The following is a 15,231-nucleotide window of genomic DNA, read 5'->3' on the forward strand; positions in this document are numbered from 1 at the left end:
AAATAATTAACAATTTTATTTAAAGTTTTGAGTACTAAATTTTATCCCTCATTCCTTCCCTACCCTCACCACTCCCTGAGATGATAAGCAATCAGTTATAGGTTATACATGTGTAATTATGCAAAATATTACTATATTAGTCATTTTGTAAAAGAAAAGTTGAAGGAAAGAAAAAATGAAAGGAAGTGGAAAAATAGCCTGCTTCAGTCTGTGTTCAATCAATATATAGTTCTTCTTTTGGGATTGTCTTGGATCATTATTATTCTGCTGAGAATAGTTGTCATTCACAGTTCTTCATCAAACAAGATTGCTGTCACTGTGTAGAACATTCTCCTGGTTCTGCTCACTTCACTATACATCAGTTCATGAAAGTCTTTCCAGGCTTTTCTGAAATCACCCTACTTGTCATTTCTTATAGAAGAATAATATTCCATCACAATCATATGTCACGGTTTATTTAGCCATTCAGCAATTGATAGACACTCTTTTGAATTTCACTTCTTAGCCATCCAAAAAGAGCTGCTAGAAAGATTTTGTACAAATAGGTCTGTTTCTCTTTGGGGGACTGTCTTTGGAATACAAACCTAGTAGTGGTAAATTGCTGGATCAAAGGGTATGCACAGTTTTATAGCACTTTGCACAAAGTTCTAAATTACTCTACAAATGGTTGAATCCATTCACAACCCACCAAGAGTGGATAAGAGTCCCAGTTTTCCCAAACACCATACAACAAGGAAAGATAGATTTCAATACCAAATTTAATGTGTGACTGTATGTGTATAAACCTTTGAATGAATTTACATGAGAGTAATGTTCAAGTTTTATCCACCACCACCTCTTTTCCCCTTACTCTATAAAAGCTCTTCCTTTTATATCTTTTTTTGTGAGACAATTTTCTTTAAATTCTTCTCTCTCCTTCCCCCCCTCTCCCAGTGCATCCCTCTTTTTCACCCCCACCATTTTTGTTTTGTAGATCATCCCAAAATAATTGACTCACACACATGCTTTTTTGTCTGCCATATACCCCTTCTAAGTGCCCTAATAATGATGAAGTTCTTGGGAGTTACATGTATTATCTTTCCATATAAGAATGTAAGTATTTTAACTTTATTGAGTCCCCTTATGATTACTCTTCCATGTTACCTTTTTTATGTTTCTCTTGGGTCTTCATTTTGAAAGTCAAATTTAATATCAAGCTCTGGTCTTTTCACCAGGAATGTGTGAAAGTCCTCTATCTCATTAAATATTCATTTTCCCTGAAGAATTATTCTCATTTTTTGTTAGGTAGGTTATTCTTGATTGTAATCCTAGGTCCCTTTGCTTTTGAGAATATCATATTCCAAGCCTTCTACACCTTTAATATGGAAGCTGCTAAATCTTTTATAATCCTTACTATGACTCCAAAGTAATTAGTTTTTTTTCTATTGAGGTATTGCATATTTTCTTCTTTGGACTGTTTTATTGCTTCTTAAAGTCTCTTGGAATCATTATTTTACAATATCTCAAGTATAATTTTAAGGAATTATTTTATTCAGCAAGTCTGTACCTCTTCTTCCATTTGGCAAATTATCCCTTTTAAGGAGTTCTTTTTTCAGTGAATTTTCATTCTCTTTTTCATTTGACCTATTCTGATTGTTATGGAATTCTTTTCTTCAGTGAATTTTGTGCCACTTTTACCATTGAGCTAATTCTGTACTTGGGGGAGGGGTGTCATGGTTTCTTCAATATTTTTGTGCATCTTTTATCATACTATTAATTCTTTCTTTTTTTTTTTTGCAAGGCAATGAGGGGTTAAGTGACTTGTCCAGGGTCACACAGCTTATAAGTGTCAAGTGTCTGAGGCCAGATTTTGAACTCTGGTACTTCTGAATTCAGGGCTGGTGCTTTATCCACTGTGCTACCTAGCTTCCCCCTATTAATTCTCTTTTTATAATTTTTCTTATGTCACTCTCACCTTTCACACATTAATTTCCTAGTACATAAAAAACAAACAAAAAACAAAACAAAACACTGATTGTTATACTAAATGGATTTATAGTTCTACATCAAGGGAAAATATCCTACTGACACAAAAAGTGATTTTTAAAATTAATCTAGAGTGATTACTATGCCCTCTGTATAAAATTGAAAGTATATAATTATATATATATATATATATATATAACTGACCTATCCTTTTCTGAAATATTAAAAAACTTCCATGCATGTGTGCATACATATGTGTGTATGTATGTATATGTGTATATATATAGATATACACACATATACATACAGATATATATATATACACAGACACACACTTATACATATGTCAGGAGAATTGAATTCTAAGAAGATATATTACTTAGGGAAATTAAAATAAATAAATGAATGAATGAATAACTGAGAAAGAAAAAAGATCTATTACTTAGGAACAAAGGTAATAATAGTAATTTTCACTAAATCATAAAGGGAAAGATTTGTAAATAGCATTATCTCAATTTAGATTTGAAAAAAAAATTGACCTCGAAGGGAATATGTGTCTAGAAAATTGGTTTCACTAACTTTAAGTGATCTAAAGATATATTACAATATTGAAATACTATGTGGAACTGCATGAAGTACAGTTTCTAATGTATAGTACAAATAAATATTATCTAATTTCCTTTTGTTAATATATTGTATTCATTGATCTAATTCTCTCAGATTCAGTACCTAATACTAATATGATCTTAATACGCTTAACATATACTTCTAGAGTATAATTTTTCCTTCCAATGGTAAGAATTCTGAAACTGGAATGGTTTTCTAATGAGTATAAATTATAAAATAAAATATTGATTATATGACAGAGTAGGTTATAATTGAAAGCATGGAAGAAGAATGGAAATAACAATGAGGTATCTGCATGTATTTGAATATTCAATTATTTAAACAAATGTTCATTCATTACCAATTGTAATGATTGGAATGATGCCACCTACTGGAGACTTGCTGTGGGAAAGCTCCGCCATGAGGAAAATGCCTCAGAGGCATTGTGGCTTTTCCTTGGGGTCAGGAAATGACATTTGCTCATGGGTGCTGTCTATCAAGGCTACCAGCCAATCAACTTGAGGAGCCTCCTATTTTTCTAGGAGGAGACAGGAAGGAGGAAAGGGAGCCTGCACCGAGAGCTCTTGCGCTTTTTGGGTTCCTGACTTGATGTTGGTGGCGGCGGCAGAGGACTTCACAGGAAATTTGAGGAAAGATAGGAATGCCAGGCTGTTGGAATTCTGTTCTCAATCTTTTTCTTTCTATTTTTCAATGAATCCTTAAAAACCTAAAGTTGTTTTATCAGTGATTTTAGTCAGTTTCCCCCAAAACTGGGGGGACAGATTAGAATCCACATTTAGAATCTTTAATTACACACAATTTGAACAGTATGAATAAAATATTGCACGTTTGTTAATGCAGCAGTTAGAGCTTATGTTAGAGGTGTAGCAATTCAAATATAAAGTATTTTTGAAACTAATCTAATATATTTTGAGGGAGTGTTGATCATATAGTTTTATCTTTTCAAAATTAAGCAACTACAGTCATCAGAGTCTTATTAAGCTTATTTTACTTATTTATATTTATTTTAAAGTTAATAGCTAATTTGGAGAACAGGAGAACGTGACATCCTTTCCCATACCCATTTATTATACTGTCCTCTTCCCCTTATGGTTGTATTGTGTAGTCTGTTTAATCCTTAGGAGTATGAATATAAAGGTGATGAAGTACGATATCTCTCTGAGTAGGAATCATCAATAATGTTCTAAACATCCCACATCGAGACATTGAATATGAATAATACTCATTGGAATTAGTTCTCTATGAAAGTGACTCTGTAGTTTTTTTTTTTTTTGTTTACTTTTTGGTATAAGAGGTGGAAAGGGCATAGTCCTTTCCTCTTCTTGCCTTAGATTAGTGCTTAAAACCATTATCTGATAATAGAACATCAAGTCTTTCTAATAGAATTGTTTATACTAGTGTTGAGCTATGGTCCAGGGTTATGAACAACAAGAAAGCAATGAAAAAGAGTTAGAATGTATTTCACTTTTGTGAGTGGATATATGGGAATTAGAAATAGCAAATGAAAAGTGAGTTTAGAAATACATAGAATTAGTATCAAATTGTCAAGCCAGAAAGGAATATAGGAGAAAGATTTTAACTATGAGGAAAGATGAAGAACAATTATAATATGTCAGGAAAGAAATGGGGGGGAATTATAGTTTCCACTGAAGTGTAAAATATTTTTAAGACCAAATGAGTAAGATCACCATCAGCTTGGAAAAGCCCTGAGCACTTAAAGCTTCAAGTACACTTTGGAATATATTTTCCTTCACTTGACAATAGATTCTAGTTTATGTTCTCTGTTCATTATTATTTTTTTTCTTTCAGGGGTTGGGGTGGGGGGGAGAGGTATGCCATATCTTTATATATCTTTAGAGTATCTAATTTCCCTATTACATAGGATGAACTTAGTTCAGAAATATCCATTCACAAATAAATTGTATTAAAGGATGATATTATATTCTTAAGTGGTAAGCCTAGATGGCTTAGTGGATAAAAGCAATCAGCCTGTAATCAGAAAGACCTGAGTTCAAATTTGGCTTCAGAAAGTTACTGGCTGTGTGACTTGGACAAGTCACTTAATCCATTTCCTTAGGAGGCATCTAGAGAGCTGGGCCTGGAATCAGCAAAGCTGTGTGACCCTGCTTAAGTCACTTAGCCTATCCACTGGAAAAGAAAATGGCAAACCACTCCAGTATCTTGCCAAGAAAAGTCCCGGACAGTATGGTCCATATGGTAATGAAGAGTTAGATGCTACTGAACAACCTCAAACTATTTTTTTAGACAGTAAAACTTGTTGAGCCATGTATTTTAAAAACAGTACACTTTAAGCTTTGTTAATTTAATCAAAATACATCCAGAAAAAACTAATCACAACAATCTATATTTTCCACTCAGAGTACAACTGATATGGACAATATTGCCCACTTGGAAGGCCTAGTTAGGTTTTTCCTTGGGTTATATTTATGAGACCACAATTATTAGCCATCTCTTTAACTATCTAGTTTCAATTGCCACCATTAGGTGATGACTGACTCCCCAAACTCTTTTTAGGAGAGGTATTCCCCAGATCTGTGGTAAGACATGTTGAATTATTTGCTGGACATATATTATTAGAAGAAGCATTAACATTTTCAAACTCAGCATGACCAAAGCAGAAGAAGCTCATCTCTCTTCTTTCCAAACTTACCTCTATTTCCTAAGAAACGTCCTACTGGCAACTCTAAACTAATAGCATAGTCAGAAGTGCTTAGAGACAAATTGTGCCATTCTGCACCTTCCTCTCATGCAGTAAGCAGCAGAATTCTTTCTCTCTGGCTGAATAATCTGTCTTTTAACATTTGTTCTACCACAATCTAAGTGGACCTCTAGGTAACCCTGCTATTTCAACTTCACAGTAACTCTTATGTTTGCTTTGTTTCACAACCATTCAAGGGGATTATGTGATCCAAGGACCAGAATTCATTCGGTTATCAGAGGGTAACAATACTGCTCAAATAAATCTGTTTATTATGCACAGTTTTTCTTCTACAGTTATTATATTAACTAGTCAATGTCATTGTCAAATGTTAATGTCTTTGTTGTTGCAGATTCAGATGTGGTGTATAAAAACGGGAATGGACATGTCATTAAACTGAATGTAGAAACAAATGTCACCACATTATTATTGGAAAACACAACTTTTGTAAGTAATGGCTAAGTACTTTACTTATTTATTTGTTATTGGTTTCAGTTTCAAAAGCTCTTGAGATGATGGTAATTTTCATGGCTCAGTGATAACACTATAAGTATGTCAGGTGAAAAGTTGGTAGTGTAGGATCAGGAAACCTCTAGATATACAGTGTGCTGCATGTTCTGATAGTGTTTTGTAAGAACAGGAAAAAAATTCTTACAGTTAATGAAAACCGAAGGCCAAGTGAAACTTCCCTGACCTTTTTTTGTCCTATTATTCATGGAAAAATATTTATATGTATATGTGCATATGAAAGCATACCTGCATATAAGCACACATGCATACAGCCACATCTACATTTGTATATTGAAATAAACATGTGTGTATACATATGTGCATTGTGTGCATGTATACATATGTATATGCACCTAATTTTCTTCCTGTTAACATCTTTTTAACCATAAAAGTATTTCATTATTTTCCATTTATATGTAAAAATAATTTTCCACATTTGTTTTCATAAGATTTTAAGTTCCAAATTTTTCTTCCTCCTTCTCTTGCCTCTCCCCTACAGGAAGCAATCTGATATAGGTTAAATATGTACAATCACATTAAACATATATCCACATTAATCATGGTGTGTAAGAAGAATCAGAACAGAAGGGAAAAATAACAAAAAAATATATGGAAAAAAGTAGAAACAGTATGGTTCAGTCTGCATTCAGAATCCACAGTTCTTTTTTTCTGGATGTGGAGAACATTTTCCATCATGAGTCTTTTGGAATTGTCTTGGATCATTGTATTACTGAGAAGAGCTAAATCTTTTACCACACAATGTTACTGTTATGGCGTACAATTTTCTTCTGCTTCTGCTCACCTCACTCAGCATCAGTCCACTTAAGTCTTTCTAGTCATCATTTCTTACAGCACAGTAGTATTCCATTTCATTCATATACCACATAGGTGTTAACATCTTTATGGAAGTTCAGGTTAAATTATTATAATCCCTCCTCCAGCATTTTTGCCTTTATATATCATCATTATAACTAATATTTTGATAATATTTTTATTATATTTTGCTTTAACACCAAATCCTTTTCTCTTCTCTCCCAATACATGCATCCTCACACATTCTATCCTCCTTTGTAACAATGAAAAGCATTGGATTGACTTCGTAAGATTATGTTTTTGTTTTGTTTTTTTACTTTTGATATCCCTAGTCCCCCATCTCTACTGAGATTTTCATCATGTATTCTTTTGGCTGGAAAGAAAGGAAGACAGAAAGAAAGGAAGGAAGGAAGGAAGGAAGGAAGGAAGGAAGGAAGGAAGGAAGGAAGGAAGGAAGGAAGGAAGGAAGGAAGGAAGGAAGGAAGGAAGGAAGGAAGGAAGGAAGGAAGGAAGGAAGGAAGGAAGGAGAGATGGATTGGTTATTCAGTTGGTAGGTAGATAATTGCCCAACCAATGGACAGCTCTAGTATGAATCTGGTGGTATCTCTTCTACTTAGGAAGGCTCATACCAAGTACTGATTTTTTTTTCCTGTCACTGTAACATATACCACTACAAAGAAATCAAGGTATTCCAATCTGCATGAATGGAAAGATAATCCACCTTGTTGAAATCATGAATCACTTGAAGAGATTTATTATGTATCCATAAACCTACAAGAGTATATATGTAAAGAGTGTCTTGTGGTCAGTAAAATCTTATTATTACTTATATAGTTTTCCCAGGGTTGAGTATTTTCTATTCATATAATACTTTGAAAAAAAAACTCCTTTGTGATTACCATCCAATCATCTTAAACCTGTTTGGAAACAACATTTCCCATCTTCTCACATGATGTTTTGTTTTGTTTTGTTTTGCTTTGTTTTAAATGTTCCTTAGCTTGCACTCCTGTACTTTAGTCTGAGAATTAATTTTGTTTCTTTTTATTGTCCTTCTAAGTCCCTTCATGCTCTCTTTCTTTTCACATTCATATTAGCCATGACTGTTAAGTGTTATGGAAATATTTACCACATGTTTCATTTCTATTAATCAATTTGAGCTCCCTAAACAGTGAGAAGTTAATTCTTCCCCCAAATTGCTTTTTAGGGAGTGCAACCATTAAACCTCAACTAGGTGGGCGGCTAGGTGGCACAGTGGATAAAGCACCGGCCCTGGATTCAGGAGGACCTGAGTTCAAATCCGGCCTCAGACACTTGACACTTACTAGCTGTATGACCTTGGGCAAGTCACTTAAGCCCCATTGCCCTGCAAAAACAAACAAACAAAAAAACCCTGAACTAGGTGTTGCTACACCTGAAACTTGAAGTGTTTAAAAAGGGCTACTAAATCAAAAACTAATCCTTAGAAAGTGCAAACTAATTCCAGTGACACTTCTATCCAATTCAAAATATCTAGTTCAATGACAGTTGGGTATTTGAGTGTACTCTTGGTTAAGAGCCAGCTCTTAACTAAAAAATTTTAGGACAAGACTCTTACTAAGGTTTTTCAGAGAATAGTTTTAAACAAATTGAATTATTTTGCTCAGTCATTACCTGAGCCTTAATGTTGATCTTAATTGGTTGCCAGAAAGTCATTGAAAAAATTATAATAAATTGGGGGCCACATTAAACATAAAGTGAAATCACTTTATATTTTAAATAACTGTGTGATGTCAGGATGATACATAAAATGTTTAACAAGAGGGCAGCTAGGTGGCATAGTGGATAAAGCACTGACTGTGGATTCAGGAGGACCCGAATTCAAATCTGGTCGCAGACACTTGACACTTTGCTAGCTGTGTGACCCTGGGCAAGTCACTTAACCCTCATTGACCCACCAAATAAAAAAGGTTTACCAAGATATTTTAGCTATATGGTAGCCATTGTCAATAAAAATATTATTATTATGATCATTAATCCTAAGAAAACATCAAATTGCTTAATCCTTAGTGGTTTTCTTTCTTTAGTATTGCTAACATCTATTGATGAAATAACGAAAAACTCCCTTTGTGAATGCTAATAATAATGGACATGACTGTAAAATGTAAACTGATAATAATACCCTTTAATTATTAATTATATTAATTTAATTGATAATTATACTAAAATTTTCTTATATTATTCATCTGATTTAGCATTCTAATATAGGAACATATTAAAGCCTTTCCCCTTTCCCCTGTTTTTAAATAAGCTATTTAAAGGATTTGGGGGTGAGGGCAGGGCAGTTATGGTCATCAAGGTACAGTTACCGATGTTATCTCTAGAAGACAGCACAATTTCAAAGAAAAGCCACTGTAACTTTGATGGAAATTTATCACTATGTTCAAGTCAATAGGGTAGTTAAGTGTCAGAGTAGATAGAATGCCATGCTTTGAGTCAGGAAGACTTCATTTCCAATCTAGCCTGAGACACACATTGGCTGTAGTAGCCTGGGCAACCTCTATTTGCCTCGGTTTCTTCATCTGTAAAATGTGGAAAATAATAGCATTTATCTGCCAGAGTTGTGAGGATCAAATTATGTAGAACCTGTAAAGAGCTTAGAACATTGCCTGGCACAGGCAATATATCACCATCATCATCAATATAATCACCATCCCAGGAACACGGCCTTCTTCTTAGAACTTTGCAGCTAGACATTACCAATTATTATGACCACAATCATCAAAATGGTTCTTGGAATTGTTGTGTCCACATGTGACTGTACCAGTGAACCTTTCATCTGTGAATATAGAAACACTAACTTATTTCAGACTAACTTAAATAAAATTATTCAAGGATCATAGAAGAATGTTTAAAAATACTCTAGAAAATCTATCTTCTAATTATATTTTAAACTACTGACTGTATTTTTGTTGTAGTTAAGAATGCTAATTACTTTCACATACTACAAATGATTAATATGTGCAGCATTTCCTGAAGGGAGATTCATTCTTTATAACTCATGGCAGAAAAGTCTTAAGTAATATTTGATTCCACTTAAGCATCAACCATATTTTATTATGGGTAAAGAAAGGCGCATGGTTTTTTTTTTTCTAATAATGTGAGGCCAAGATAATGAAGTGATCATTAGCATCATTGATGGAGGAAATAAAAGTGATGTGATGGAAGATATTAGCTTAGCAAGCCACAAGTTCTTTCTAATTAAACATGATTAAACTTCAATGATATTTTCAGTGGTTTGTACTGACTTAGTCAACAAACATTTATTAGGCACCTACTATGCCCAAGGCACTATGCCAACACTGGGGGTAATGAGGAAAGACAAAAAGATAGTACCCTCTTTCTAGGAGCTCATGATCTAATGGGGGAGACAACATATATGCAAATATGTAAAAACATTCAGATTCCTACTCAAAGTATGTTTATAATAACAGAGAGAAAGGATTTTCTTTTTAGTCTCAGAGCTCTGCAATATATTGAGAAAAAGCTAAATATCTTTTCTTTCTATTTATCCTCTTTTAAAACCAAAATTTTATTTGTTTTATTCCTCCTTTCTTTGATCAGGCTTTTATATCCTTACTATTGTTAAACCATTCAGTCAGTTCCTTTTTAAAACATGTTCACGTTTTTTGAGTTATGAACAACAAAATTCCTAAGCTTTTTTTTATATAATCAACAAAACAAAGGAAAAACTAGCTTTATATAGCTCCATAGATAATTTTACTTGGCTCTTTTTTTGATGTAGCAAAAAGAAATATAGTTTATGTCACAGAAAACAGTTAAGCCAAAGTTTGTTAGGCTCTTATTCAATCTCTACAATAAATTTGCTGGCTCTATTTCAAACTTATTCATCCTCCAACCCTCTTAAAGTCAAACATCTTTACCATGACACAAATATGGTAGAGGTCACTAGTAAGTATTATAATAAAATAAATGTTTAATACAAATGCAAACATTCACCCACACACCCCACTATGCCTGAGAGAATAGTACATCCTATGGGCAAGAACAGTTCTGGTCATCCAGAAATCAGTTGCTGTAGAGACCTAATCTAGCATTCTGTGAATTAGTGGTGTGGGAAGAGACTGATACTCTCTTTGTTCCAGGTCCCAAGGAAACCTTCATCATAGAGGAGGGAATAAGAATAGAGCAATAAGAAAAATAAAGGGGGCATGGGTAGACAAACAATTAAATTACCAAAGATTCCAAGAAGAAAACCCAAAGACCTTAAATATATGCAGATAAATCCACAGGAAAACAATAACAACTGAAAGAAATATGGCCTTTAGATCTAAAGAAGTTCAGGCATTTATGAATATATAATGCAAAATGAAGGGAAATGATTCAAGATTTAATGAAACAGAGGAACTTTAGGAAGCTAAAGAGAATCTGAAATAGCAACAAGTTGTTCTTGAGTAGTTTAAAGGAGAAATTAGAATTATGAGCATAATGTATGTCCTACATAGCGAAGTTAATGAGAATAGGAAAATAAATGTCTTCAATTGCAACCCTCACCAATGAATCTAAAGAAAGAACAAAAGAATGAGAATACAAATATACGGAATCAAAATACAATATAAAAAGAAGAGAAACAAAACAAGACCATTAAAAGAAAATATGTTATGTAAACAAAACATAGGGCTATCAAAGATAGAATATGTAGGGCCAAACTAAGAATCATACGTGTCCCAAAAGATCATGACAGGATAAAAAATAATAACAACAATACCATAATGAAATAAATGACAATAAAATTGCTCAGAACCCTGAGACTTAGAAGTGAAATTCCAATTGAAAGAACAGACAGATCAACTTCAGAGAAATAACTAAGTCTACAAACTCCAAGTCCCATAGTGGTTAAATTTAGCATCTGAATTCAGAAACAACAAGTTCTGTGAGCCATCAGCAGAAGGAACTTCAAAGAAAAGGAAAAGATTTTTGAATAACTCAAAATTATCCCATGACCACTAGGAAAGAAAAATGAAGGGTGTGAAAAAAAAAGTCCCAAAGAGCTCTGGTGCTCAGGAGGTAGTTTCAGGTGGCTTATTCTTCAAATCTGAGCCAAACTATGTAGAACAAAATATGAATATTCCATAATAAAGAAAGGTTTGATATACTTTTAGTAATAAAACCAATACTGAACAAATTGTTTGCATCTCCAAAAAGAAAAATGCAAAAGGAATGAATATAAGTAGAGAGCAGCAGCATGAACAAGAGAGTGACAGCAGAAAGAACAGTAAAAAAAAACTCTTTGAACATATACTTGAGATAGTGGTGAAGGCAGAAATCTGGGACAAAAAATAGTGAAGAGGTAAATAGGGTACATTTTTGACAGAAGCTGGTGATACCTTGTGTAAAAGTGAATACTTAGTTTGTGGGACTACATGGGAAAATACAGGAAAAAGCAGAAGGACATCAGGGAGGTGGAGAGGAACAAATGGAATGCTGGATTCAACTGAAGGTCTTGCAATAAGCTGATCCCTTTAGTCTCAGAAATCAAAGAGCCTGTAGGGAAATGAGTGAGTAGGAAAGGGAAAAGAATAGAAGGGGAGGAAAGAAAAGAGGCCTTACTTAGGAGGTAGGAGAGGGTTCCACTGAGGAATACTCCTATGCATGATAAAAGATGAGCACTTTAAGTTGAATGAGACTTGTGGGGTTTGGTGCCAATCTACTTGTCCTGGGTTTTTAGGAGGTGGGGAAAAGAGTTGGAACCCCTGGGTTCAATGGGTTCCTGGATTAGTGGGAGAACATGGACCTAGGGATAAGAAAAAAATGTATATTATATATAGGTATTTACCAGTGGAGTGGGGTTTAGGTGCATGAGGTGAGATGTCACAAACTCTTGTAATAATTGATATTATTCTAAAAGTGAGGCATACTTTTGATTTAGTTATACTTTATATATTCTCAAATATGATAATCAAATTATTTTCATCGCTTTTATTTCTTCCTTTCAGAGTCTCATTTAGTGTTTGTAGAGCCAGAAGTTTATATTGCCTTGGTGTTTGTGATATAGGATGTTGGATAGAATCCAGACAGCCAGATTTATTACAAATAATCACAATTGTTTTAGAATTTGGCATCTCAAGAGGTCAGCATTCTAAATTATATTCACTGACTATCAGTCCATTTTAGACAATTCAAGGCTCCGATAATATGCCCTTGAACATCTGAAGGCTATTTTTGCCTTTCACTTTCCAGCTGATATATTTTATATTTAGCTATCTCCCTATAGTGGAGATCCAATTAGAAATAAATAAAAAGCACACACTCTCACTAATAAATTATGAGCAAGAAAAGTGAAACTTTTCTTTTTTAGCATCTTTTTTTTTCCTTCAGGAGACTATAAAGAATCTATCCTGTCATCAATCCCTGACTCACCCATGCCTCACACACCATGTCCATATACATATAAGAACCCATTTTAGCAAAACATCATTCTAAAAAAGTCTTCAGATGATAGAAACAAAAATATTTTCAAGAATAAATTAACATGTGTTGTTTTCAAGGTAGTCTCATGAATGAATATTTTACTTGAATGATCCTGACTCCCCTAACAAGAGTAGTTATGGGGTAGGAAGCCAGTTCCCAATGGGTTAAGAAATGAAGGGAAAATGTGAAAAAAAAGTGGGAAAAGGAAGTATAGAAAGATTTTCTAAGAGTATTTGTGAAAGAAAGAAGAGAATAGAATGTTAATTTAAGGAGGTGACAGGATTAAACATATTTTGTTTTTGCTTGTTTTGTTCCATTTTGTTTTCTTCTTTTTCTCTGAGAATGACTGAGACAACCAGACACTTTTGAGAATAAAAAATTAAATTAATTTGTCTGATGATATTATTGTTAGTTATTTTATTTTAATTAAAGATATAGTGAGTATATTTGTTTTCCATATTAGCCATGTTGCAAAGAAAAAGCATACATAGTAAGAAAAATAGAGCAAAAAGTAAAGTATGTTTCAATCTGCCCAAGAGTTCATCAGTTCTCTCTGGAGAGCAACAAGATTTCCAATCAATGTGGAATTGACATGAAGCATTGTATTGATTAAAATATATGAGCCTTTCTTAGTTTATCATCCTTATAATATTGTTTTTACTATATACAAGGTTTTCCTGCTTTCAGTTCACTTCATTTTTTATTAGATCATATACATCATCCCAGGTTTTTCTGAAACCATCCTGCTTGTCATCTCCTATAACAGAATATCATTCCACTGTAGTGATGTACCATAAATTGCTCTGACATTTCCCACTTGATAGGCAACCCCTCAATTTCCAATTCTTTGCCACCAAAAGTAGCTGTTATAAATATGTTTATAGAAATAGGTCATTTAAAATATCTTTGAGATGCAAAATGGTAGTGGCATTGCTAGGTCAAAGGGTATCCAGAATTTTATAGCTTTTGGACACAGTTCCAAATTGTTCTTGAGAATGATTGGACTGATTCATAATTCTCCCAATAGTGTCCAAATTTTTCTACATCCTCTCCATAATTTGTCATTTTTCTTTTCTGTCATGTTAGCCAATCTGATCGGTGAGCTGTTACCTCAAAGTTATTTTAATTTGCATTTCTCTAATTAATAGTTATTTAGAGCATTTTTCAAGTGACATTATATAGCTTTGGTTTGTTCTTATTTTGGGGGTTTTTTTTGTGAGGCAATTGGGGTTAAGAGACTTGCCAGGGTCATGCAGCTAGTAAGTAAGTGTCAAGTGTCTGAGGTCAGATTTGAACTCAGGTCCTATTGAATCCAGGGCTGGTGCTCTATCCACTACCCCACCTAGCTGCCCCACTTTGGTTTATTTTTCTGAAACTGTTCATATCTTTTGACCATTTATCAATTGTTGAATGGATCTTTTAAAAAATATATTTGGCTCATTTTCCATATATTTCAAAAATGAATCATTTATCAGATAAACTTGCTGTGTTTCTCCTCTGGTATCCTGTTTCCTTTGCAATTTGGGGGCATTAATTTGTTTCAGATAATCACAATTATCAATTTTATTTCCTTTGATCATCACTATCTTGTTTTGTCATAAACTATTTCCTTGTCTATACATCTGAAAGGTACATTTTTCCATAGTCCCCTAATTTATTTATGATACCACTCTTCATGTCTAAATAGTTTATTCATTTTGACCTTAATGCTATGTATGATATGAAATGCTTGTCTATGCTTAATTTCTTCCAAATGACTTTTGAGTTTTCCAAGCAGTTTTTGTCAAATGAGTTTTTATCCTAGACGTTTAGATCTTCAGATTTGTCAAACACCAGATTGCTATGGTCATTTACTACTATGTATTGTGTTTGTAATCTATTCCAATTATACATCACTCCATTTCTTAGCCAGTGTACCAGATTATTTTTATGATTGTTACTTTGTAATATATTTTAAAATCTGGAATAGCTACCCTGCTATTATTATTATATACTTCACATTATAAAAAATTGATTCCTTTCATATTCTTGATCTTTATTCTTTCAAATAAATTTTATTTTTTCTAGCTCTTTAAAATAAGTATTTGATAGTTTGGTATGGGACTAAGCAGGTAAATTAATTTAGGTAC

At 33.4% G+C, this 15,231-nt stretch overlaps 1 protein-coding gene across 1 annotated transcript in view; it reads left to right on the top strand.

Moving 5' to 3' along the window:
* The window catches only part of DPP10 (dipeptidyl peptidase like 10), an 883,075-nt gene that overhangs the window by 439,210 nt on the left and 428,634 nt on the right, over nt 1-15,231 (top strand). Inside the window, 1 exon segment of the mRNA XM_043992035.1 lies at nt 5,664-5,758. Coding sequence (XP_043847970.1) covers nt 5,664-5,758 — 95 coding nt within the window.

Source organism: Dromiciops gliroides, chromosome 3, assembly GCF_019393635.1.
Source record: "Dromiciops gliroides isolate mDroGli1 chromosome 3, mDroGli1.pri, whole genome shotgun sequence".
Lineage (NCBI taxonomy): Eukaryota > Metazoa > Chordata > Mammalia > Microbiotheria > Microbiotheriidae > Dromiciops > Dromiciops gliroides.